Source organism: Carcharodon carcharias, chromosome 23 (assembly GCF_017639515.1).
Source record: "Carcharodon carcharias isolate sCarCar2 chromosome 23, sCarCar2.pri, whole genome shotgun sequence".
Classification (NCBI taxonomy): Eukaryota; Metazoa; Chordata; class Chondrichthyes; order Lamniformes; family Lamnidae; genus Carcharodon; species Carcharodon carcharias.
In genome coordinates, this window is record NC_054489.1 from 40,824,181 (window position 1) to 40,850,439 (window position 26,259).

A 26,259-nucleotide genomic window follows, 5' to 3' on the forward strand; every position below is an offset into this window, starting at 1 on the left:
ACAGGATCATGCCAACATTACGTGCCAACCACTGCCTGATGGGCTTGTGGTCAAAGGTGTTTTTCTGCACAAGCTTTTCCATGAAGGATTGGTGGTATGGCATGGTCCAACTACCTGGAGCGTTCTGTAGCAACATGGTCAGACCCATCCTTCACAACACCAGGGACAGGTAGAACCTCAGAATGTAGTGACACTTGGTGTTTGTGTACCGAGGGTCTACGCAGAGCTTGATGACACACGGCCACACACAAAGGTGGCCATCAGGATTGGGGCGATGTTGGGCACGTTTAATAAACAATTAAGGATCAAGTGCCATAAAACACATAGGTGTGGGAGCCGGGATTTTTTTCACTCAGAGCTTGAAGGGTGGGATGTTGCTCTTCGAGGGTTGCCCTTTGCCAATCGCGGGGTGGTCCCTTCTTAGGTCAAAGCTCTCTTCTCTTCCTATCCGCTCCCACCTTTAGACTCAACCCTCCCCACCTCACCCCCGAAAGGAAAATAGGTGCCACACTGATCAATGTTCAACAAGGACACCCCACAGAAATAACACGCTGTAGTGGCCTTAGCAGGTGAGGGTGGGACTTCAACCCCTCCATGGGAGGGAGTCCCACCGTTGAGAGCAGCTGGCCAATCTGCTTGCCTGGCAGCTCTAGCAATCCTGATTTCAGTGACTGCCCACCTGCGACATTATGGGGGAGAGCTCGGGTGGGCGGGATGGTGGTCAGATAGCCACCTGCCATATTTTACATGCTCCCCGCTCACCAAAAACATGCCTAGTACTTAAAAATCAAAGTGGACATTCCAGTACAGCACTGAGGGAGCACTGCACTGTCGATGGTGAGGTCTTTCAGATCAGATGTTCAGATCAGAGGCCCCATCTGCCTGCTCAGATGGATGTAAAAGATCCCATTGCACTACTTTGAAGAACAGCAGGGGTGGTACCCCTGGTATCCCTCAATGAACACCACAAAAATAGACAGATTACCTGGTCATCATCACATCGCTATTTGTGGGAGTTTGCTGAGTACATATTGGGTGCTGCATTTACTACATTGCATCAGTGACTACACTTCAAAAAGTACTATGTTGGCAGTAAAGCACTTTGAGGCATCTGGTAGGCATGAAATGCACTTTATTAATAGAAATCTTTTCTCTTTTTCCTCTGACTAATTGCCCAGGTGTCTTTTTCTCCTAAACACTGAGTATTCACTAGATGGCAACACTTGAGATTCCTTCCCCATTCAGAGATTTGTCAATAACTCTTTCAACCAATATAATGTACAATTAACAGGCAATAGTTAATTGTACTTAATGATATGTAGGTGGTGGGCATTATCTAGCAATTCATTTGTTGGTCCAAGTCGAGTGGCATGCCTGAGATGGCGGCTGTGGCTAAGGACAGGGCGAAGCAGTCGCTGACTAAAGTCACTAAGAAGCCTCCCAAGAAGCGGAGGAAATCTTGCAAGCAGAGCTATTCCACTTACATGTACGGTGTGCTGACCCAGGTCCACCCTTCCACCAGGATCTCATCCAAGGTCAATGAGTTTATGAATTCCTTCATTGTTGACATTTTCGAGCGCGTCGCCTCCAAGGCCTTGCACCTCACGCACCATAACAAGTGCTGCACCATCTCGGCCACAGAGATCCAGAGCACCGTCTGCCTCATTCTGCCAGGGGAACTGGCCAAACACACCGTCTCCGAAGGCATGAAAGCAGTCACCAAATACACCAACTCCGTTTAGGTAGACCATTCTAAAGATTATAAAGAGGAATTCACATCTTTTCTGCAGCCTTGAGAAGTCTGTTCCATGTGTACCTGGATTGTTGTAAGCTGTATCCCCCTTTTACTTTCCTTAGAAACTTAATATTTAAGCTTTGCACTTCAGCCCCATGACCTACATCTTTGGGCACCCAATGCAGAGCGGTGCGGGGAGGGAGGAGGATTTCCTTGTATGCCTGTTCCTGGGCCTGACCAAATTGGCCATCAATAGGTCCAGGCAGTGGGTGCTTGGGGGAGTCTTCCAACCTGACTGACTGCCCCTCTTCCGTGGCCATGTTTGTGGCCGGGTGTCCTTGGAGAGGGAGCACGCTGTGTCTGTCAGCATGCTTGAGGCCCTCTGTAACTGATGGGCACAGCAGGGGCTAAAGTGCTTCCTCAGCTCCCAAAACAAAATTTTAATTTGGCTCAATAGGGTTCCTTTAAAAATGTTCTTTTTTACAGTTCCCCTGTAAGGGGATATCGCTTTGATTTGATCTGTTTTCTTAATTTGATCTGTTCACCTATTAATTTGCCAAATTAGTTACAGGTATACTCAAAAGAGTATAAAGAGAAATACCTGTATTTTCTGCAGCCTTGGGAGTCTGTGTTCCATGTGTAAATAGATTGTGGGAGATTGCAGCCTCTTTTTGGTTTTCTGAAGGGTGGCTCCTGAAGTTCTGGCTGCACATCAGCCCCATTCCTGATCTTTGGCCACCCAGTGCGGAGGGTGGTGGGCAGGGAGGAGGACCTCCTTGTAGGATTGCTCCTGGACTTGGCAGCAGGTGGGCGGCTGAGGGGGTCATCTGGCCCGTCTATCTGCTCCTCTTCCATGGCTATGCTCACAGCCGGGTGTCGTTGGAGAGAAGCATGCGATGTCAACTGGCATGATTGAGACCTTCCGTGACCGGTGGGCACTGCAGGGACTGGAATACATCATGTATGAAGAGGAATAGACTGAAACTGTGGTGGTAATGTTAGGAGGTGCATGTAGATGATGAGCATCTCTGTAAATGGAAGCTTGTAAAAGTATGTAAAGATTGGCTCCAGTTCTATCCTTCACCACATGGCTATCTATATTATAATGCCACCCTCTCTCCAGAGAATATATTATCAGGAGACACATCTTGCTGGTTAGACATAAATAGGATTATCCTCACAATAATAAGCGTTGTTATTTCATTTAATCATTGGAGCTAATATGATGGATTGGTTAACATTGTTGATTTTTCTAGATGTCAATAAGAATAACTAGCTCTTTAACGCACCAAATTCCACCCCCTTCTCCATGACCCCTTCTGTTTCAGTATTGCACCTTAAAAAAAAAAAATTCCTATTTTTTAAAAACAAAACCCTGGAACATACTTAATCCCCCAATACCACCATGGAAAGGTCAAATATCCTGAAGCATGATGGTTCATACATGAAAAAGAGATGAATATAATTACAAATAATGTAATTCCCACACTCCTCATGCACAAACAACACAAGTCTCCCCAAATACAAAAGTGGGATTGTTAGATTTTCAAAAGGTGGAACTCCCCCCACCATGTACAACAAAAGCAAAGTCTTTTGTACATCAAAAATAAAAGCCTGTGAAATGCACAATAAACGTGAGCCTCCAATTTCCTTTCCTTTTCATCCTTTTTCCTGTTACCTAGCACGTACTCACTCTCTGTCCTCTTCTCTTAGCCATTGTCCCCTATTCTCTGCTCATTGTTCCCAGCTTCTTGTCACCTCATTTAATCTTCTTTGTTTCCATCATCCTCCCTTCTTGGACCCCCTCATCCCCCTCCTTCCTGGGACCCCCTCATCATCCTCCTTCCTTGGACCCCCTCATCATCCTCCTTCCTGGGATCCCCTCATCATCCTCCTTCCTTAGACCCCACCTCATCATCATCCTCCCTTAGATCCCCTCATCATCCTCCTTCCTTAAACCCCCTCATCATCCTCCTTCCTTGGACCCCCTCATCCTCCTCCTTCCTGGGACCCCCTCATCATCCTCCTTCCTTGGACCCCCTCATCATCATTTTTCCCTGTCCTTGTAGTTGTTGGCTGCTCCATGATTCGTAGTGCAGTCTTTTCCAGTGCTCTGGGCAAAGGAATTTCAAGAGCAGTCTTTGAGCATCAAGAATTACAGAATTGTTACAGCACAGAAGGAGGACATTCGGCCCATTGTGTCTGCTCCTGCTCTCCGAATGAGCGATGCACCCTACCTTCGGCCCATAACACTGCACATTCTTCTTTTTCAGAAAATAATCCAATTCCTTCCTGCATGCCTTGAATCTGTGCCCTCTGGTTTATGAAGTCAGTAAGAAGTCTGTGGGCTGGATGAAAATAAGCACTTGGCATGTGGACCAGCCCTTCAACACCCCATGGGAAAGTGCAGAACTCGTGTGGTGCTGAAGCCCAGCGCTATCAATACTATCATCTTTCCCAATTGCACTATGCAGCAACGATAACTACGTAACAATTAGGGAATGGAAACCTGGTCATTTTCTGTCCCATTTATATTCCCTGCACTGAGGCCAAGTATGGAGCTCTCTATTGACTATCTGAGCACAAGTAGAGATAAAACAGAGTTTCCTGTACCATCATACTCAGTTTCACACCCAAAACACACTTGCTGATTGTGACATTCAGGAAGTTGTAATTTTTAAAAATTCTTTTGTGTCATTGCTTTGTTCATCCTTAATTGCCCTTGAACCACTGCACTCCATGTGGTATAGGTAAACACAAGGTGCTGTTAGAGAGGAAGTTCCAGGATTTTGATCCAGCGTAAGTGAGGGAACGATGATATAGTTCCAAGTCAGGATGGTGTGTTCCTTGGAGGGTAACTTGCAGGTTGTAGTATTTGTTCCCATGCATTGGCTGCCCTTGTCCTTTTAGGTGGTAGAGTTCATGGGTTTAGAAGGTGCTATCAAAGGAAGCTTGGTGAGTTGCTACAGTACATCTTCTATTACTATCATTGTGCATCAGTGGTAGAGGGAATGAATGTTTAAATTGGTGCATGGGGTGGTAATCAAGCAGGTTGGTGTTGAGCTTCTTGAGTGCTGTTGGAGCCACATTCATCCAGGCAAATGACAAATATCCCATCACACTCCTGACTTGCACCTTGTAGATGGTAGACAGACTCTATGGAGACGGGAGACGAGTTACATGCTGCAGAATTCCCAGCCTCTGATGCATTCTTGTAGCCACAGTATTTATATGGCTGGTCCAGCTCATTCTCTGGTCAATGGTAACCTCCAGTATGTTGCTAGTGAGGGATTCAGAGATGGTGATGCCATTAAATGTCAAGGGGAGATGGTTAGGTTCTCCCTTGTGGAGATTGTATTTGCCTGGCACTTGTGTGGCATGAATTTTACTGATGTTTTATGAGGAAACTTTCTGGAAACTTACAAAATATCTGAACAGAAAAGATGAACAAAGTGAAACAAATACATTGAATAAATCCTTGAGCCATTAGAAAATATAAGTTTCAGATCAGCTGATTGGTGTGCAGATGTTTTTATGTTGCTCTGCGCAGGAATTGTAAACTTTACTCTATACTTAATAAAGAGGGTGAGGTGGTGGGGGCGATTTCCACATTGAGATATTTATAATGAACTCATAGATCTGTATTTTATAAATTATTTTCTGATTCATCCTTTGAGCTGCTATTAGCAGAATAAAGGACGAGAAGGGACAAACTCTTGGATACTGAGAACAGGATGTAAAAGAGCGGTGAAGACCAGAGGGAGGAAGAGTGCTGTGGCAGTCAGTGTAACATCTGCCATCACAAGAGCAGCTACACAGAGCAGGAAGAGGTCTAATGACCCTATAAGATTAGCCAAGGTAAAGTAGGCACTGTTCCCCATACATTGTTTGCAATGTGGATATAGGCATGACCCTCCTCCCAACCTTCATTCTCTACATATAAGCTCCCGTTGATTAAAAGAACAGCTTGCATTTATATAGTGCCTTTCATGACCTCCCACAACACTTGACAGCTGTCATGATACTACCATATTATTCATAATATTAATGTGGGGTATTGTAAAATAGGCCTATGTTTGTGTGTGTGTGTGTGTGTGTGTGTGTGTGTGTGAATGGTTCTGTCGGTGTGGCTAATTTAATTATATTAGAGATGGGTAGACTGCAAGGCTGAAACTATCAGAAGAGTTAGGTGTAAAAAGGATATTTGAAATTCTGATGAGTGAGCTTGGGTAAAAGTCTCAGCAGATAGGGTGTGAATGAAATTTGCATTTTAAGGTAAGTGGAGAGGTGTTTGGTTTTCAAAGAAACATGATAAAGTTTTACAACTGTCAGGATAAATAGGGCAATGTTATTACATTTAACTTTTTCCAAAAGGAAAAGGCCATATTGACAACATGAAAGATTTTTATTCTTTGGAAAAAGTAAATTCCAAAGGCATTTGGGATTTACAGATTACTGAGAGAGAAATACATTTAAAGAAGGATAGAAGGTTGTATGAGGGATGGCCATGTAAATCTAAAAGATATGCTTTGTGAAACAGACTTGGAAAAACATCATCTCGCCACTTTGCAGAATTCTGCTGTTCCAGTAACCAAAGTTGTGTTAAAAGCCTTTGGAATTACACTGTCGACAGTGCAGCACTCCCACAGTACAGCACTTGAATGGCAGCCTTGATTTTTGTGCATTAATTTCTGTGTTATGCAGGAAATGGTCCCTGCCAAATCATTTTTGCAGCTCGTTTTGATCTTTAGAGTTGATCTGTCCTTTTAAATGTATGGCCATCTGTTCTGGTGCCACAGCCATGGTCCCAGTGCAGCATGACCAGAATTTTGTGGTCTGACCACTGGCGGGCACCCACCTGGTGCCAGGAATCCCATCAGGAGCTCACTGTCCAAGCTTATGGACCCCAAACACAGGGAAATGGGTGAGGGTTAATATTGAATCATGAGGATGAGAGGAAATGCTGTCCCGTCTGCTATTCCATCTCGAAAAGACAATTGACCACAGCGATTCCAATTTCTCACGCCCATGAGAAAAAGAAGGACAAAAAGAGAGTAAAGGGGAGAGAGATACACAAATAGAGAGGCACAGACAAACAGAGTTACAGATTTTTTATCATTCCTTTTTTTCTAAAAGGACTACATTTTAAAAGCAAACTAAGGCTCTTTGAGGGAAGCAGATGGGAGGGGATAGTGGCCTGGGAGAGGGCTGAGCAACTGGGGTTGGTGAAGAGTTGAATAGGAGGTGACCAATTGGAGGTTGAGTGCAATTGAATAGTTGAAAGCAGGAGAACGAATGGAGTGAGGCAGAGGAATGGCTCATGAAATGTGAAAGAGTAACAGGTGCAGCGGAAGTGAGGGGTAGCACAAGTCACTGGGAGAAGGATCTGTGAGGGCTACATTGTCTCTGCAATCTCCCTTCCACCCCCACTGATACAGAAATTCAGCCTGTTGCCACTGAAGGCTGCTTTTCCCATGTTGAATTATACCACCCACTATCGTCCACCTGAAAGGGAACAAGATAAAAGAAAAAGCAGCAAGGAAATAAAGCAATGCAAAGATAGCTGGGTCAGGTAAGAGAGCGAGATTAAATTCCTCAACTCACTGTGTGTTAAAATATGGGAAATGGACAAGTCTGAAAATGTTGAGACTTAAGTGTTTGGTCACCTCCCCTAACTCTCCATATTTTTATCTTTACCTCTACAAACCAAATTGTGATATTTCCTTTTAAAGGCACAATTTACATATATTTTGAAGTATAGTAACAGGCCATTAGGTCCATATGATCTATTCTAGTGTTTATGCTCCATAGGAGCCTCCACCCACCTTACTATTAGCATAGCCTTCAATTCCTTTCTTCACCTGTACTTCCATGGCTTTCCATTAAATGCATCCATACCATTCGCCTCAGCTACTCCTCAGAGAGTTTCACATTCCAACCATTCTCAGGGAAAAGGAGCTTCTCCTGAATTAGAGTCCTTAGTAAATTTATTGCTGACCATCTTATATTTCTGACCTCTTGTTTTGCATTCCCCACAAATGGAAACTGAGAAAAATGGAAACATGCTGTTTCCATGGCTGGCGGGCTCTCATTTGCCCGCAGCGACATCACCTCACCGCTTCATCACGCTGGGCACCATTTTTAAAGTGCAGTGGTGCGCCCACCTCTCAGTGCTCCCAGCCCAGGACGGCTGCAAAGAAGACATGGCCTCGAAAGGCAAGAAGACTGCAGCACCCCCCTCCCCGGTTTAATGGTGCATCCCTCGAGCACCTTTTGGACACTGCGGAGGCCCTCCGTGATGTCCTCTACCCCTGCTCTGTCCGCAGGAGTGGCAGCAACATCACCAGCATGTGAGGCGGTGGCAGCGGTGGTCAACGCCAAAGCCTTACAAGAGAGGATAGCCACCCAGTGCCAAAAAGGATGAATGGTCTCCCCGTTCCGCCAGAATAAGTTACTCTTCTCATCACTCTCAACTCACACATTCACAAATCCATCACACATCCACAAGGATCTCACTCGTTGCCAGTTGAAGGGACATCACCATTCATTCTCTCTCACACACACCTTTATTGTGCTCATCCCATCCATGAGATTCACCACGCACAGATGCCAGGTATACTTATGATCTGGCCTGGCAGATGTCCGGCTGACACTCTCTTCATCTCTATTCATGCAGGACAAGCTGGCACACAACAAGAGGGTGAGGTTGCAAACTGGTGGAGGAATGCCTGAAATCAAAATCCTCACAGACTTTGAAAATAGAAGCATTCAGCTGGCTGGTGAGGATCTGGACCGCTCCTATGCTGACAGTGAGGTTAGTGGTGCTCTGTCAGGTGTGGGTCCAGCAGTGCAACATTCATCGGACAACCATGCTGTGAGTGATGCATCCTGTTCCACAGTCCCCTGTTATACAGTATCTGTCCTTGTCTGTCATGACCTTCATGGGTGTCTTCTGGAGGGCCGAATCCTGGAGTGCTCTGGCCTGCTTTCAGGTTCCTGCTGTGTGGCAGTGACACCCTTCTTGGCCTTTGGAGCTGGATCTACTGGGGATGACAGGAAGAGGGGATTCGGATGGGCCAGTCTCCCATGGAGTCACCTGGCTGCATGGCCCTGGGGTGTGTACCTGCTGATCTTCCTTCCTATGAGTGCCCAATGGCCCCTGGCTGTCTCCTTGCTTTCACATCTGAAAAACAGCCAATGGAGTCCACAGCCCAGGACATCCAATCAAGCCCCAAAGAAACTTCTGAAGAGGAATCTGAAGGCAGCCTGACTGATGAACCATCATGGTGCTCACCCACACCTTCCACCAGCGCAGAGATACATACCTCAATGGGAACTAGCTTTGGAATAGCCTGGAGGTCACAATCTGGTGAGCACATTGCACTGTCTGATCCACAGCAGATGGCGGCAGGAACTTCCCAGGTCTCCGGAACTCGGACGACTGCTGGAGGCCAGAAATTTGCTGAGTCCAAGTCAGATGACGAGCCTCTGGACTCGTTCATTCTCAGTTCTGGAAGCTGCAAAGGCAAGCTTGGGAACACCAGCAGCGCTCCTCAGAATGCAAGGCATGATGGAGGAGTCTGTCCACTTCAGGTTGAAGTGACAGTGCTGACAGGCCAAAGCACCAAGGTCAACACTAGTAAAATGATGCCATGGAGACCTTGGTCCTGCACTGCCGCATGGGCTGAACTCCATCGCTGAATCCATAATTGACCTCCAACAGTGTCAATGCGAGAGGGGTGCATGGTACCCCTTGATCTCACTCCAGCTACTCCTTCTCCTAAGGAGACAGCCAGGGGCCATTGGGCACTCATAGGAAGGAAGATCAGCAGGTGCACACCCCAGGGCCATGCAGCCAGGTGACTCCGTGGGAGACTGGCCCATCCGAATCCCCTCTTCCTGTCACCCCCCCGTAGATCCAGCTCCAAAGGCCAAGAAGGGTGTCACTGCCACACAGCAGGATCCTGAATGCAGGCCAGAGCCCTCCAGGATTCGGCCCTCCAGAAGACACCCACCAAGGTCATGACAGACAGGGTGTGGCAGTCAATAGACTGCCTCCATCTCCGCTGTGGATGTCGGGAGAGCACTAAGACGTAGCGGCAGGGTTAGGAAGGTTAAGAAGATGTAGTCGCACAGCCTGGGCACGGTGTTAATCACTTGTACATAATGTTTGCTATTGTAAATAAATTCCCAAGAAGGAACCTATGGCTCCTTGCTCTGATCACAGTGTTCGTGTCGCTCAGATGTAAAACCTTGGTTCCTGTACAAAATAAAGGCAGGTGCCTCAGTCTAGGGCCTCTTTTCTATGCTTTAAGCAGCCTTCAGTCCAACCTCACAATCCCTGGACACATTACTGATGCCTGCACCTTGATGGTGCTGGTCATTGCTGTCAGAATGTCGTGGGCAGACGCCACAAAGTTCCGTCATTCTCTCTGGGTGCTCTCAGCACCTTCAAGGTGGGGCTGGCTCCCATCTCATCAGCATCTTTGACTGGGGTCAGGGTCTCAAGGCTGATGAAGGATTAGGTACATTTAATATTTCATGGCTGCGTGTCCATGATATGATCCTGATCACAGAGCACAAGCAAGCTGCCCTCAACCAGACAGGAGTCAGACATTCACAGAGGCTATGTGACAATCTATAGAGTTCCTCACTGCATATTGTCATCATCCTCCTGGAATAGAGCGACTATTAGGGCCTCCGCTGTGCCTCTATGACAGGAGCCTTATCACAGAGGGTATGTGCGCTGCCATAAGCCAGACAGGAGTCAAATGTTCACAGATGCAATGTGAGGATCTGTGGTGTCTCCTCACTGCTTGTTGTCATCATCCTCCATAAGTCTAGCAGCTGTGAGGGCCTTCCGAGCATGCTTGCCTCATCTGGCCAGTGCAATGGCCTCGTCGCCATCATCATTTCCTTCGAGGACCTACTCACCCTCATCCCTGTTGACGTTCTCCTCATTGGAGGAGATCTCCAGCTTTTCCATCTCCTCCTCAACCAGCTCTTCTCCCATTTCAGCGTCAAGTTGTAAAGGGCTCAGCAGGCGACAATGATGCATGACATCCTCTATGGACTGTACAGACCAGTCCAGTCGATCCCTGCAGCCTCTCTGGACCCTGGAAGACCTGAGGGACCTGAGACCAACTGAGAATGTAGAGTTGTGGACACTGGGAACCCTGCACAGACTTGCAGGATGTGTTTGTGGTGGTCGCACACCAGCTGAACATTCAGCGAGTGGAAGCCCTTGCTATTGACATAGTTGACTACTTGTTGAGATCTGAACACCATGTGAGTGCAGTCGATGGCATCCTGCACCTGTGGGAAACCTGAGATCTGGACAAATCCAATTGATCTTGCATCCTGGCTCTCCTGGTCCTGGGCGAAATGCATAAAGATGTGTGCCCTAGCAAAGATGGCATCTGTGACCTCATGGATGCATTTGTGGGTGGAGGTTTGGGACATTCCACAGAGGTCACCTGTGGAACCCTGAAAGGAGTCACTGACATAAAGATTGAGTGCTGCAATCATTTTCAAGGCCACTGGCAGTGGATGCCCTCCATGTCCCCATGGCGCCAAATCCTACAGCAGCTGGCAGTTGTGACCAACCAGTTCCCTAGACATGCGCAGTCTTTGGCGACACTGGTTCTCGGTCATGTGCAGGAATGAAAGGCAGGTCCTTGGGTCTAGCTAGACGTTGAACAGCAATAGCTCACTGTGGCTCTTCAGCAGTGTGTGCGGGTGTCCCAGCCATCTCTTTCGCCTGAGGGTGCTGCTCCTCCCTCTGCCCAGGCTCCGTTGCTCTCTTCTCCTTCATTCCTGCTCTCTGTACACGACAAGGCATATAGCTAGGTCACTGGCTCCATGCTCCTGATGTACTGCTCCTGCAGGATGGCAGAGAGGGACATGTGGGTTAGCATGGGTGTTCTAAGAACCTCTCTTGGTAAAGTCTGAAGGCCCCTTAATGCATCCTAGAGAGTGCTGGCCACAGTTTAGTGCGCTGCATCGCTGCCTAAAACTCCACCCACATGCACCCCACTTCACCTGACCGATTGGCAGCAGCTTTGCCCACTGGACTGCATGCTGTGCTCTCAGCTCAGGCACAGGCATTCTCCTAACCCACACTGCAAGCTGCACCGTTAGCTTGAACCATGGGGGAGACTGGTCCAAACCAGAATGATGACATTGCAAGGGGCTGTGAGCATCTTCACCAGTGACTGCTCAACAGCTAGCTTTGGCACGGAGATTGTTCAACATTTAGACTGTTCTGCAGTCCACTAAAATGCTCATTAGTTTGTAGTCTTTGCTTGAGGGATGAAAAGCTTTGGAGCACTTGGTGGCAATTTCATGCCTCTATGTTTCTTGAGTGGGCAGGTAAGCTGGAGGCCCGACTCCACATGTCAATGTGGCTGCGCCTGAACAGTCTCTGCTGCGGAGGAATGGTCCCTTTATACAAGATTTCCCTAATATGTGGCCGCTTGCCTCCCCCTGACCCCACACATGCTTGTGCACTACCTTCAACCAATGTGCAGCCCTTGCCCCCCTCACAACTCACCTCACCCACAGTGCTCCCCTCAACTTGCCTCAAATGCATTTCAACACTTACCCTCCACCAAGTCGCTCAATCGCAGTGCAGCCCTTGCCCTGGCACCACACTGTCAGACAGATGGGAAAAAGTGACTTGCCTGTGCCCTCGCCTGAATGCGCAGTGCCTCAGCCTTGAAGTCCAACAGGCAACTCTCACGAGCACTGCGCAATGTTACTGTGCACTCACCCCCGAGTGCCCCTCGAAGTGCAGCCGCCAACTGCACGTCTTATATATGCTATTGTGAAACACGTCCGTGTGCAATCATGCCAGTGTGCATGGGGGTGAGGGAGGGGAGGTGATTCAGGCGAGCTTGTAATGATATGCAAATGTATTACAATGAGGCTCCCGATGTCTTACGGTATGAAGTGCAGCCCACCATTGACGGGCAGAGCGGAGGATTGCAAACTGGTTTCATGACGTCGTGAAAACGATTCTTGGCCTTCTTGCCATATTGTCCGCTCATGCCACCAAACATGCCTGACGCCAGTGCATATGTAAAATTCTGCCCCTGGGCTCCAATTTTCAACTCAATCTCAACTCACTCAAAACCTATTCACTTACCACATTAAAATGAGGCTCATTATAACAGGTGTGTTCCTCTGAACCAAAAAGAAAGCTTCTACCTTCACTGCTATAGACTCCCCTTCTTAATGTATATGAGACTCCTGCAAGATGACTTCCACCTTCCTCATGTCAGTGGGCACATGACTTTTCACACTTTTTCCAGGCAGGAAATGTGATAGTGGCAGTTGAATGTGGCCTGGGGGTTAAAATAGTCCAGGCTTCTTTCTGCAGCAGAAAGTGAGCTTCCACCCTGAATTAAAATGGGGGCCCCGGTATACAGTAAAATACAGAAGTTGTGGTGTATAACACACGATGACACCTTTAACATTGAACTTACCCATCACAGCACCACCTATTGGCACAACACGTGTTTAAAATGAGTTTTTATTATTTACTGTGTTTGCTATACCACAGATAGGTGGTAGGAGGTTCTATATTGCCCCACTTGTGCAGGTCTAAATTTTTATAGCAGATGTTCACGCCTGTTGCCATCTCCTGCCAGGGTATGTGAACCATCTCATCTCAGCACCCAACAACCATCCCACAGGAAAGATCACCTTCCTCTCTGGTATATTTACTGCAGTAAAATCTCTATTGCCCCACCATCAACAGGAGTGTGGAGACAGTACTTGAGGATGTCTCCACTTTTGCAATCGTCATGAATCTACTTTTGTCTCCAGAAACATGGTCTGTTGGACCAATAATGGGTAAATTCCTGAATGGCAGACATTTCTCACAGGAAATTCAACAACAAAATGCAAATTAGCCTCACCATTGAGATACACCAGAGACCAGCACAAGGATGCATAGGATGACACGCTGGGAGAATCACAGTGCAACAGTCATGCCTGAAAATTGGTCTCTTGTATCAAATTATCTCCCTCTTTATGCAATCCTTTGAGGCCTTTATGGTCTCCAATTCAGGCCTCTTGTGCACCCTGATTTTAACTTCTCCACCATTGGTGTACACACCTTCAGCTATCTATGCCTTAAGCTCTGGAATTCCTTCCCTAAATCTCTTTACCTCTCAACTTCTCTCCTCCTTTTGTCATGAAAATATAATAATTTTCACAATATTATTGTGATTTATTGTAAAGCTAGGTTAATAGTGGGGTTTGGATCATTTTTTCTGTGTGAATATATGTGTGTGGTGGACTTAATTGAATTGCAGACACCCAGTCTGGAGCTTTTGATTTATCAAAAGAGAAGCTAGGTTTGTAAACATAGCTGAAGTTTTAGAATGTGAGGCGAGGAACATTTGCATTTTTAGATAAACAGGAGTTGTGAATTTCAAAGAGATGATGTGATGTTACACCTAGCCATAAGAAGTTAAGTCAAATAGTGTGATTATTTTTCCCAAAGATTACTGATAATATGAGTACTATGAAAGATTTATTTTATGGAAAATGTAAAGACAGTTTGCAAAGACGTATTGGGACAATGGAATTTACTTTAAAAAGGGAGAAAGGGCATAAAGGAGATAAGGTTATGTGTAAGAAGAAGGCATTCTAAGATCTAACAAGTGTGAAAAGCCTCCAGCTTCTATGCATTAAGCAGCTGTCCACAGGAGCCGAAGCTAAGAAAATTCATTGTGAATTATCCAGAGTATTGTGTGTTTTGCCTGGGTCTGTTGAAATCTGTTTTGTTTTACTGTTGCCTTAATGGAGGTGTAACTGGGAGCTGGATTAATTAGGAAATTTAGGAATTATTACAATCGTAATTTATAGACTGATGTATGTGCTTAAAATATTTTCTTCTATTAATAAATGTTTAACTTAGTTTTGTAAAAAACCTCTATAACTCAGTGGTTTTAATAAAAATACAAATTGCAAAACAGTTGTGACAGTTGTTTCAAGTTTCCCTCTGGGAGTTGAGCAGCTCAGCATTTACCATCTGCTGTGCCATAACACTTTAAGATACTCATTAAAACCTACCTCTTTTGGCAGGGCTGGGGTGGGGGAACACAGATGCACTTTTAAAGGTGTTTGAGTTGCTTGCAGATCAGCACCAATGAGGCACTGAGGAAGATGGGCAGAAAAGTTGGTAAAATCAATTCTGTTTGAAAACCTTTATTGCATTTTCTCCACAGCCAACAATACTGTACACTAAAATGGCCAATGTGAACCTTCCCCATGATATAGGACCCCGGCAGTGGAAATGGCACCCCCTGAGAGCTTCTGGACAGTCAGAGGTTGACGAATCTCCATTGCAGGCAAGCCCACTGTGAGCGATGGCTGCTGCCAGTAAGGCTCCAAGGACTTCAACCGGGTTCATCATTGGATCCCTGGACATAGGTGAGGGAGGGCATGATGGGGGCTCTGTGGATTGGGGTGGCCAGTGAGAGGTGGCTGGGGTGACCTTCGATGACCAAACGGCAATAAGTTAGTTAAACACAACTTGCCCTTAAATCCTTGCCGGCTTTCCTTAATTAACCCACATTTGTCCATACTACTGTTATTTTTGTCCCAAATTATTGTTTCTAAAAGCTTTACCACCGCTGAGGTTAAACTGACTGGCCTGTAGTTACTGTATCCATACACCATTTTTGAACAAAGGTGTGACAATTGCAATTCTCCAGTCACCTGGCACCACCCCTGTGTCTAAGGAGGATTGGAAGATTATGGTCAGTGCCTTTGCAATTTCTGCCCATACTTCCCTTAATATCCTTGGATGCATCTCATCAGCCCTGGTGACTTACCAAATTTAAGCAAAGCCAGCCTATCCAATACTTCCTCTTTGGTATTTTTTAGCCTATCCAGTGTCTCAACTACCTCCTCCTTCACTATGACCTGGGCAGCATATTCTTCCATGGTAAATGAAAAAGGCAGAGTACTCAGTTGGTATTTCAGCCATGCTCACTGCCTCCATATGTAAATCTCCTTTTTGGTCCCTAATTGGCTTCACTTCTCCTTTTAGCACTTTCTATTTTCTTTTATGTTAGCTGTCATTCTCTTCTCCTGGACTCTCTTTGCTTCTCTTTTTTTTTAAGCCCTGCTCTGAACTTTCTGTATTCAGCCTGGATCTCTGTATTATCCATCTGTCAAATGCACACTTTTTCTGCTTTATCCTTACTCACTATCTCTGTCGTCATCTGGAAGCTCTGGATTTGTTTGCCCTACCTTTTCCCTTTGTGGGAATGTATCTCAACAATACCCAAACTATCTCCTCTCTGAAGGCAGTCCATTGTTCTGTTACATTTGGAAGGGGAAAGGGGATTTGAATGCAGAACAATGCAAGGGAGTGATCAAAGATGGCTTTATCTGTGATTGATGCGATGTGAGCAACAAGGCCATATCAGACGACAAGGTAAAAGGATGGCTGTGAATATGAGTGGGGGAGTTTGCATGGAGGGAGAGATGAAAGGAGGATGGGAGGCAAGTGAACTCAGAGGAGAGAGAACAGGATGAGTTGAGATGGAGATTGAAATCACCAAGGTTGAAAAGCCACTTGTTGCTGAAATAAAAGGAGGCATGAAAATAAGAGAGAAGGTGTAAAGAGAAAACATGAAAAAAGAAGACAAAAAAGGAGTGATGGGCTCTGGGACACCCTTGTTCAAGAAACTCCTGTCCTGCAGCACTCTTTGACCTTCCTACACCCTGCCATCGTCCCAGGCTTGACCCATTCTTAAATAACACTACAGCTTCCTTTCTTGTCTCCCTTGTTCAAGAAAGGAAGTAGAATAAACCAGGTAACTATAGACTGGTCAGTGTAACCTCAGAGGTGGGAAAACCTTTGGAGACAATAATCCTGGATAAAATTAATTGTCACATGGAAAAATGAGTTAATCAATGATAATCAACAGGAATTTGTTAAAGGTAAATTGTGTTTGACGAACATGATTAAATTATTTGATTAAGTAACGGAGAGAATGGGGTTGATGTGTTTATAGATTTTGAAAAGGCATTTGATAAAGTACCATATAAGTTAGTAACATTAACACCCAAAGGATTAAAGGAACAGTGCAGTGTTGGTACAAGATTGGTGATGTATTGAGTGGTCGTTGAAAAACTACTGGAAGGAAATATTTAGTTGTGACCTATAGGAATAAGTATTAAGAACATTGTTGATGGTTGAATGTTGATGGGTGAATGCTGATGGGTGAGTGTTGATGGGTGAATAATGATGGGTCAATGTTGATTGGTCAATGCTGTTGGGGAAATGCTGATGGGGGATTGTTGTGGAGGAAAGCCACTCTGAAATCCGCGAGATCCAAGTAAATAAAAATCTTTATTCAAGCATGCCTGGGAGAAAACCCCTTGTCAGGCAAGGAAAAGCTTCTCAAAATTTCACAGTAGCACAGCACCTTTTATAATTCTTGTTTCCAGACATTACTATAAGACTTTGTTAACAGTTGCTGATAGCTACAGGATCTTGCTAAACAACTACTAATGTCTACAAGATCTCATTAAACAGCCAGTAATGGCTAGTCATTCTGATACATTCACCACCTGGTGGTTTGTTTGACTTGACCAGTGAGTTAGACAATGCATGACCTCCTCGCCCTGTCTGGAACTGAATTTCCTTTATGTCCGTCATGTTTGCGCAGGTTGTGAACAGTTCCATAATGTCAAGTACCCACACTGCCCCTGAGTCTACTCTGAAGTTATCAAAGTGCATGATATACATATCTACATTTAATGGCAATCCTAACTGCCCCACTTCAGAATGTTAGTGGGTGAATGTTGTTGGGTGAATGTAGATTGGGGAATGCTGATAGGGTCAATGTTGGTGGGTCAGTGTTGATGGGTGAATACTGATGGGTGAAACTTGATGAATGATGTTGGTGGTGACATTGGTGAATTTCGCCACCTTGGCTTTAGGTGTTGAACCAATGGGCGGAGCCATACGTGCTGAGGTGGCGGCGCTGCGCGGTGACGCAGAGACCGGACGTTTTAAATAGGCTGGTCGGTGGGGGAGGGGAGAGTGAGAGACGGAGCCGGTTGTGTGTGTGGGAGAGAGAGAGAGCGGCTGAGGGGGAAAGAAAGCTCCGCAACCGGGAGGCAGAGCTCAGCAGACGCCCAAGATGGCCAGCCGGGTGAGTCCGGCGCTGAGGGAGGGAAGCTATGATCCGCTGCTGCCCTCGGTTCAGGCGCTGGGCCCGGGTGCGGGTGACTGCAGCTTATTCCCCGTCATTCCCTCCACCCCCTCATCCCCCTCACCCCTCCCTCCACCCCCTCATCCCCTCCACCCCCTCATCCCCCTCACCCCTCCCTCCACCCCCTCATCCCCTCCACCCCCTCATCCCCCTCACCCCTCCCTCCACCCGCTCATCCCCCTCCACCCCCTCATCCCCCTTCCTCCACCCCCTCATCCCCTCCACCCCCTCATCCCCCTCACCCCCTCCCTCCACCCCCTCACCCCCTCACCCCTCCCTCATCCCCCTCACCCCTCCCTCCACCCGCTCATCCCCCTCCACCCGCTCATCCCCCTCCACCCGCTCATCCCCCTCCACCCGCTCATCCCCCTCCACCCGCTCATCCCCCTCCACCCGCTCATCCCCCTCCACCCGCTCATCCCCCTCCACCCGCTCATCCCCCTCCACCCGCTCATCCCCCTCCACCCGCTCATCCCCCTCCACCCGCTCATCCCCCTCCACCCGCTCATCCCCCTCCACCCGCTCATCCCCCTCCACCCGCTCATCCCCCTCCACCCGCTCATCCCCCTCCACCCGCTCATCCCCCTCCACCCGCTCATCCCCCTCCACCCGCTCATCCCCCTCCACCCGCTCATCCCCCTCCACCCGCTCATCCCCCTCCACCCGCTCATCCCCCTCCACCCGCTCATCCCCCTCCACCCGCTCATCCCCCTCCACCCGCTCATCCCCCTCCACCCGCTCATCCCCCTCCACCCGCTCATCCCCCTCCACCCGCTCATCCCCCTCCACCCGCTCATCCCCCTCCACCCGCTCATCCCCCTCCACCCGCTCATCCCCCTCCACCCGCTCATCCCCCTCCACCCGCTCATCCCCCTCCACCCGCTCATCCCCCTCCACCCGCTCATCCCCCTCCACCCGCTCATCCCCCTCCACCCGCTCATCCCCCTCCACCCGCTCATCCCCCTCCACCCGCTCATCCCCCTCCACCCGCTCATCCCCCTCCACCCGCTCATCCCCCTCCACCCGCTCATCCCCCTCCACCCGCTCATCCCCCTCCCTCCCTCAATCCACCCCTTCAAGCTCCCTCCCTCAATCCACCCCTTCAAGCTCCCTCCCTCAATCCACCCCCTCATATCCCCTCCCATATCCCTCCTCCCCCTGCACCCCCCTCATTATTGCTGCCACTTACCCTGGAAGTGAGTTGTATGTGGAGGAGGCGGGCGGGGGGAAGCTGCGGTTGAGCTGCCCATCACTCTGTTATTCAAGTCACTGTACACCACATTTCTGCAAAATGCTTGTCACTATTCAAAGGTGGGATATCAGAATAAACCACCTAAGTTGCATAGTTATGCTGTGTTTTATTTTGCATTGCACCTATTTAATGTTACTCCAAGGCTTCCTGATGTTCAAGAAAATCCTTTTGGAGGTTAGGGCTTGCTGTTAATGGAACCAATTGTGGAGCAAGATCCAAGTTATGTTTTGAATTCAGTTTAATGAAGAACAATTTTATCATGTTCTGATAATTTGGAATAGGGTAAAGGTGCTTTCAAAGATGACTCAAGTGGCAATTTTTACTGGAGGGAAGATTTTTGTGTGGAGAACTGATGGTCCTGATCGCCTTATTAAATAATAGTGGGTCTTCCTGTGGACCAGATTCAACAGATATGTCTGGTGGGTTAATGTATAGGCTGCAGCTGATTCTACTTTTTGTGCCAAAAAAATGGTGCATTCTGACATCTGTTGATGGTGTACTTGTGTAACTACAAGCAGGGAGGGGATTCTTGCTTATTGTTATTTTCGACATGAATTCTCACACATAGAAACCCTTTCATGCGCCCCTCTGCAGTACATCTGCTTTCCATTCACCTTGATTCTGGTATTTTCATTCAAACTGACATTAAAAACAAATCTATTCTTGTAGGTGAGAAAATATGAACTGCTTATGTTTTCAAATCACTGAACTGTAGGTATGGAATTCGGGACAGAGATGAAAGTAAAATGTTGGAAGCACAAAATGGTAGCAATACATAACATCTGTAACAAGGAGTGGGGTGCGGAACCGTGATTGGTTTGAGGGAAGACCCCTTGTGCGAATCTCATGGCAGCTTGAGAAGTCTGCAAAATTCGATGAAATGTTGGTCCTGATGAAAGTGACCACGAAGCTGTTGGATTTTTGTGAAAACCCAACTGGTTCAACTGGAGTCCCGTAGGGAAGGAAATCTGCTGTCCTTGCTGAGCCAGGTCAAATGTGAATTTCATCCCTGACTAATGCGGTTGCCTCTTGGCTGCCCTGTGAAGTGGCCTGGCCATCTTTTCAGAACCGCTATGCAGTTGCAATAGATGGTGAAATTGCCAGTGATTGTCCACATTCTGAAAATAAAATTTTTAACCCCAACCCCCGCCGCTTTTCAGGTACTGGTCGACCTATATATTTGTAGCGTTTTGTGTTTTGAGTGAGATTGAGTCTTAATATTTGGTTTATTTTGGGGGGGGATAAAGCTTCATTCTTGTTTCCAATTTATTAGATCTGTTCTGCATCACTTCTCTGGAGTTGATGTCAAATGTGAGATATGGTGCCTTCTTTATGAAACTAACATGCCCCAGGTATAATTAGTTGGGTTGCAATGATGCAGTGCTTGTTTTTGTTTTTTGGTTTTGCACATCTAATAGAATCAAGTTTGTCTTTGTGCAAATCTGACCACTTTGATAGCTTGCCTTAAACAATCACGGGCCCATATTAAGTAAGCACTCTTCTTGGAGAAAAGAAGTTTGTGTCAATCAATCATATGCCTAGGAATGATCAGTAAAATGTATAAATGCATGCACAATTACTGTGTCTTTGAATTTGACCAATATCTTTTTTATTTCCTTTCATGGCAAGCATTTGTTGCCCATCCCAAATTTCCCTTGACAAAGGTGGTGAGCTGCCTTCTTGAACCGCTGTAGTCCAAGTGGTGTAAATACACCACTGTTATGGGAGTTCCAGGTTTATTGCCCTAACGACCCTGAAGGAGCAGCGATTTGGCTCCAAATCAGGATGGTGTGCGGGGTGGAACTTGTAGGCGCTGGTGTACCCGTATGTTTGCAGCCCTTGACCTTCTAGCTGCTAAAGTTCACGTGTTTGGATGGTATTAAACCTTATATTTTGTGCACATTGCTGCCACTGCATTGGGGGTGGAGGGAGTGAATGCTTAAGATGGTGGATAAGATGCTGATCAAGCGGCTGCTTTGTCCTGCATTGTGTTGAGCTTCTTGAGTGTTGTTGAAGTTGCACTCATCAAGGCAAGTGAAGAGTATTTCATCACAGTCCTAACTTGTGCCTTGTAGATGGTGGACAGGCTTTGGAGAGTCAGGAGGTGAGTTACTTTCCACAGAATTCCCAGCCTGCTCTTGTAGCCACGATATTTATATGGCTGGTCCAGTTCAGTTTCTGGTTAATGGTAATCCCCCCAGGATGTTGTTAGTGGGGGATTCAGCTATGGTAATACCAATAAATGTCATGGGGAAAGGGTTAGACACTCTCTTGTTAGAGATGATTATTGCCTGGCACTTGACGTAAATGTTATTTGCCATTATCATCCCAAGCCTGAATGTTGTCTAGTTCTTGCTGCATGTGGCCACAGATTGCTTCAAACCTAAGGCTACTGTCTATCTTAAGTGAAATTCTGTTTATCAGCACTGTACATGATTAATACCCTCTTGGGGGGGTGGTTCCTATTGAGAACCAATCTGGCTGCCTGTAGCAAGAAGCAGTATGTGGGTAATTCTTTTGTTTTATTTGTAAAATAGATGGAAGCTCTGCATTAAGCATTTGTCACATCTTGGAATACATACATTCTTTTATTACCTTATTGAGAAGATTGACGCTTGGTGATTTCCTGATCAGATTTAACTTTTCTAATGAATGGTTATGAATAGAAATCGTACAGTTGCCAAAGAGGTTTTATATTGGCCAATCTTCTGTAAAGTGCAGACCTCCAAAATTGACAGGACATCAAGGCCAACAAGTGCTAATAAATTCTGTAGTATAATAGCTGTGTAGAAGAGAAGGGGACAGATGCAAAACCATACATTGAGTATGTGATAACTGGATGAGAATTACAGTTTTGAACTTGAGCTTCAGTTTCAATATTTGAAGATTTATATCTATTAGCAAAAATATTGCAGCCATCTAAAATACAATTTTTGGTTGCTGTCATGGAAACAATGATCTTCACTGTTTGAAATAGCTTTTCCTCATCCCTGAATTTTGTTCAAGGTTTAATCATTCCTCAAGAATGGTTTATTTCAGCAAAAGACAATCAATTGCTATTTTAAGTTCACAGTTTTTAAAATTACATGATGAAAGAATTAAGGGATTGATTGACATGCTGACTGTAGCCCAGAGTCCAGCTAGAGAGCACTTTGAGCCTCAATCTTGCAGTTAAGCAATTTGACAATGAGATTGCTGTCATGTGAATAGTCAGATGTAATAGGAAATTTATGATATTGTGTTTGGAGTTCCTTTGACTAATTAGATTGCAGAATTGAAGACCTCTGGCCCTTCAACTAAATATATATCCCTGAATCAAGTATCAATACTGGTTGGGTTAGTAATGACAATCACATTCTAACAAAAACATATTTTGAGTGTGTGTTTATCACCTATTAGTTACATTTGGTTCCATACAAGAATTGTACACCCCAAATTTCTCTAAGTTGTAAAAAGAAAAATGATTGAAGGAGCAGTCACTAATGGAGAAGGATCAAGGCAGAGGCCACTACTGAAGAACAAGAGGGTGCATGCACACATCTCCCATATGTGGAGATGTTGCATCAGCACCATTGGGAGCAGGGTGTGATTGCAATATACCAAGTTGGGTAGTTTCCTTTATAAATGTAGGCATAAGAATTTATAATGAAATTCTAAAAGTAAGGACAGAATATGTGACTTTATAATGTCGGCTGAATTTCAAATTTGTACCATGGTTCAGTTCTTCTGTGCACTTCAATCCTGTTTTATACTTGCTTTGACTTCCAGTGTGTGCTGCCACAGGAGGCCCACTTGCCTATTAATACATAGAATACTAAATTATGTATTATGGGCACATTATTTTTATGGCTTGAGGCGAATATCCTGGTAGATACAAGGCCTGAATTGCAATGTGGCGTCATTTAAAATTCATGGCTGATAATTTGCTAGGAAAAGTCAGTGTTTAATAGATGATTTTACAGAATTCAGCATAACGTTTACGGCACCTGGTAATCCTGGACAGCAACATAAAATAATTAAAACTGTTTGAATTCGAAAACTGTATGCAAATGTTAAAACCTGGCACTAATGTATTCAAACAATAGGCTCCTTAACTGTCTGTGTCTCTCCACCGATGCTATCTGACCTGAATATTTCCAGCATTTTCTATCTTTATTTCAGATTTCAAGCATCTCTGGTATTTTGCTTTTGCAATGATAGAGATTTGGGTGAGGAAGATTCCTTGAATTTCTTATGGAACTGCAGGTGAAGAAGATAGTGGAACTCCCTACAATATAAGTTTGTGAATTTTGAGAGAGATTGATAATTCAAGGGAAATTGTGAAATTGTATCCTGATGGTTTCAAAATAAGGAGCTTGTGGGTCTGAAAAACATCTGATAAAAGTTCCACAGGAAAGGCAAGATGGTGGGCTGCAAGAAACCTGTTCCAGGAGTTTTGAGGGTGGGCTAAGCGCTGAGTAGGGTTGCCTGGAGTTGGTTTTTGGAATCTCTGCTGTTACTCTGCCAACTTGGATCCAGAAGCTCAATCACAAATCACATTCACAGATGATGTCAAACAGTAATAGTAATGTAGTGGTAATGCTACTCGAGTAGCATGAACTGAAGTTCATGGGTAAATTCTTGCTCAGGAAATTTCAAATTTAAGGTAAATCTGGTAATTGTGGACTAGCAGAAGAAGGATGACCATCTTGGGTGGATATTGTACTTTAAGGAAGGGGATCTCTCTTTCTTGCATGTGATTTGAGTTCATACATGTTCAGTGCTCTCAAGTGACCAAGTAAGCCTCCATCTTCTCAGAATACTACAGATGGGGGAGGAGGAGAAATTGCAGCCTTGGCAACATTGCTGATATTACATTAAAACATACAACCCAGAAACAGGCTGTTTCACCAAGCTGGTGTCTGTGCTGGTATTTGTTCTTCACTTGCACCTCCTCCCACTCTGATCCATCTCATGCTATCAGCATACCCATTATTTCTAACTCATGCACTTGTAAAGCCTTCCCTTAAATGCATCTGTGTCCATCTTTGTGTAGTGCAAAATTCCGCACTCTAACCACTTTCTTGTTAAAGAAGTTGGGATTTTGTGATGTTCCAACTGCTTCCTGACCATTATACAGGTACCATTTTGTAAGTTTTTAGATTTTTTAAAATGGGCTGTAAATAGCTTGAGGATAAGCAATCAAAGAGGTTGAAATTAAGCGGTTGAATTTTGAGATTGTGTACCTGTTCAACGTGCAGTGAAATGGAATCAAAATCATTACTTTTTTGAATGCTGTCAGTACTTGTACTGACATGCCATGTCGTAAATGGTGTCAGTATGATTGCTTGATGATTAATTTGCCCAGTTTAATCAATAAATTGTTCTTGTATCAGTGTTTTTGTTAACTATGCCTAAACAAATTATTGACATCTGCATTAAATCACTCCTGCTGCAGCTGAATTGATTAAATTCTGTTGTACACAGAAATCCGCATAAGAAAGGTATTATATGGAAGATTGCACTGTTAGGCCTATATTAAATGTGGAAAATAATTGGCAGGGTATTAATGAGTGTGCATTTTGAGTGAGCTTTAAGATTTTACTGGACTTTTGTCAGGTTATGGGCAGGAATATGTTACTGCAAAATGGAGGTTTTAGTGTTGCGATAGGAAACCCTGTCTGGAAGTAAAACATTTTTTTTTAACTTCAGTATTGTACAGCAATGCAGTACTTTTTTTTGATTTTCTATAATGATTTTTAAACTTAGACTAAGTGCTTTTGATCTAATTTCAACTACCCTTAATATTGTAATTAACAATGTATAGGGCTCATTTGAACTACTTAGAAGCTGTACTTCACTTCCTTCTGATGAAATGATCCAGCCTTTCCATTGTAGCTGTACTATGAGCCATTCCTAAAGTGTAAATAGGCTGCTTAGTGCAAATTATTTTCCCTCCGGTTTCCTGTACTCTCCCTTGCTTAGTCTCTTGATGGCTGCATGCTTCATGCTGGATTAAGACTCTGTGTAAGTAACTGGCATTTTTCTCAAATGGGACTTCTTGTGTCTCTGGACAGTGAATGTTATTAGTTGCTTGATCAAGGGCCACTACAACCCAGCCTGTGTCCTTGCCTAATGCCCACATGTGTTACCAGTGGCTGTTACTGAACAGTGTTCAGAAGTGAGAGTCCTAAATGGGTTTTCCCACCCTCTCCAAACTTCTCGATTTTGAGGCCCCTTGTAGCATCCTACCTTGCTGTTGTGTGTGCTTGCATTGGCAATGCAAATTTCTGTTTTGAGTAGTCTGTACAGAAGTAGATCACCATGCTGCAGTCCCCTAACCACTGAGGAATCCACTTGTGGAGTTTCACAATAGCTCATGTAGCATGCATACTTCTCATTGGAATACATCTCACTTCACCTGAGAGATTTTTGCAAGCAAGGTTGGCAAAGTGCATGCAAGAGGAACCGTTAGATTTTAACTCTTCTAAAACCATCTGGTTAGTATCATGCCACCTGTTATAGCATTGCCTTTCAGAGTTGTCTGAAAACAGCTGAGAAAATTGGATCCATAGGACTATAGAAAAGTTATGGCATAGAAGGAGGCCATTCAGCCAATCATGTCTGTGCCGGCCGGAAGAAGAAGCTAGCTGCTCATTTTAATCTCACTTTCCAGCAGCTGGTCCGTAGCCTTGCAGGTTACAGCACTTCACTTGCCAAGCACCTTTTAAATGATTTGAATGTTTCAGTCTCAACCAACTATTTAGACAGTGAATTCCAGACGTCCACCACCCTCTGGGTGAAAAAGGTTTTCCTCATGTCCCCCCCTAATCCTTCTATTCATCACCTTAAATCTATGCCCCCTGGTAATTGACCTAAGGGAAACAAGTCTTTCCTGTCTACCCTATCTAGGCCTCGTACTTATGTACCCATCGATTACGTCATTCCTCAGCTGTTCTAAGGAAAGCAACCCTAGCCTATCCAATCTTTCCTCAAAGCTGCTATTTTCAAGTCCTGGCAGCATTCTTGTAAATTTCCTCTGTACTCTC

General features: G+C 45.4%; 2 protein-coding genes across 7 annotated transcripts in view; both read left to right on the forward strand.

The window, feature by feature from the left end:
* The first annotated feature begins 1,379 nt into the window (after positions 1-1,379).
* On the forward strand, positions 1,380-1,742 carry LOC121268970 (histone H2B type 2-E-like). The gene has a single exon (XM_041173273.1). The coding sequence runs from the start codon at positions 1,380-1,382 to the stop codon at positions 1,740-1,742; it is 363 nt and encodes a 120-aa protein (XP_041029207.1).
* Positions 1,743-8,523: 6,781 nt separating this feature from the next.
* The window catches only part of LOC121268930 (vesicle-fusing ATPase), a 249,069-nt gene continuing 231,333 nt past the window's right edge, over positions 8,524-26,259 (forward strand). The window contains exon 1 of one of the 6 annotated variants that reach the window (XM_041173206.1): positions 8,524-8,549. Coding sequence is in view for 5 of the 6 variants with exons in the window: in XM_041173207.1 (XP_041029141.1) it covers positions 17,948-17,986 (39 nt within the window). In the remaining variant the exon portion in view is untranslated. Of the gene's footprint in view, positions 8,550-17,769; positions 17,987-23,449; positions 23,477-26,259 lie in introns of those variants that run through there. The other 5 variants (XM_041173204.1, XM_041173207.1, XM_041173203.1 and 2 more) reach the window with 5 other exon arrangements.

Bases quoted from the DNA above. Each gene is read 5' to 3' on its own strand.
- LOC121268970 (XM_041173273.1), top strand. From the start codon at position 1,380: ATGGCGGCTGTGGCTAAGGACAGGGCGAAGCAGTCGCTGACTAAAGTC.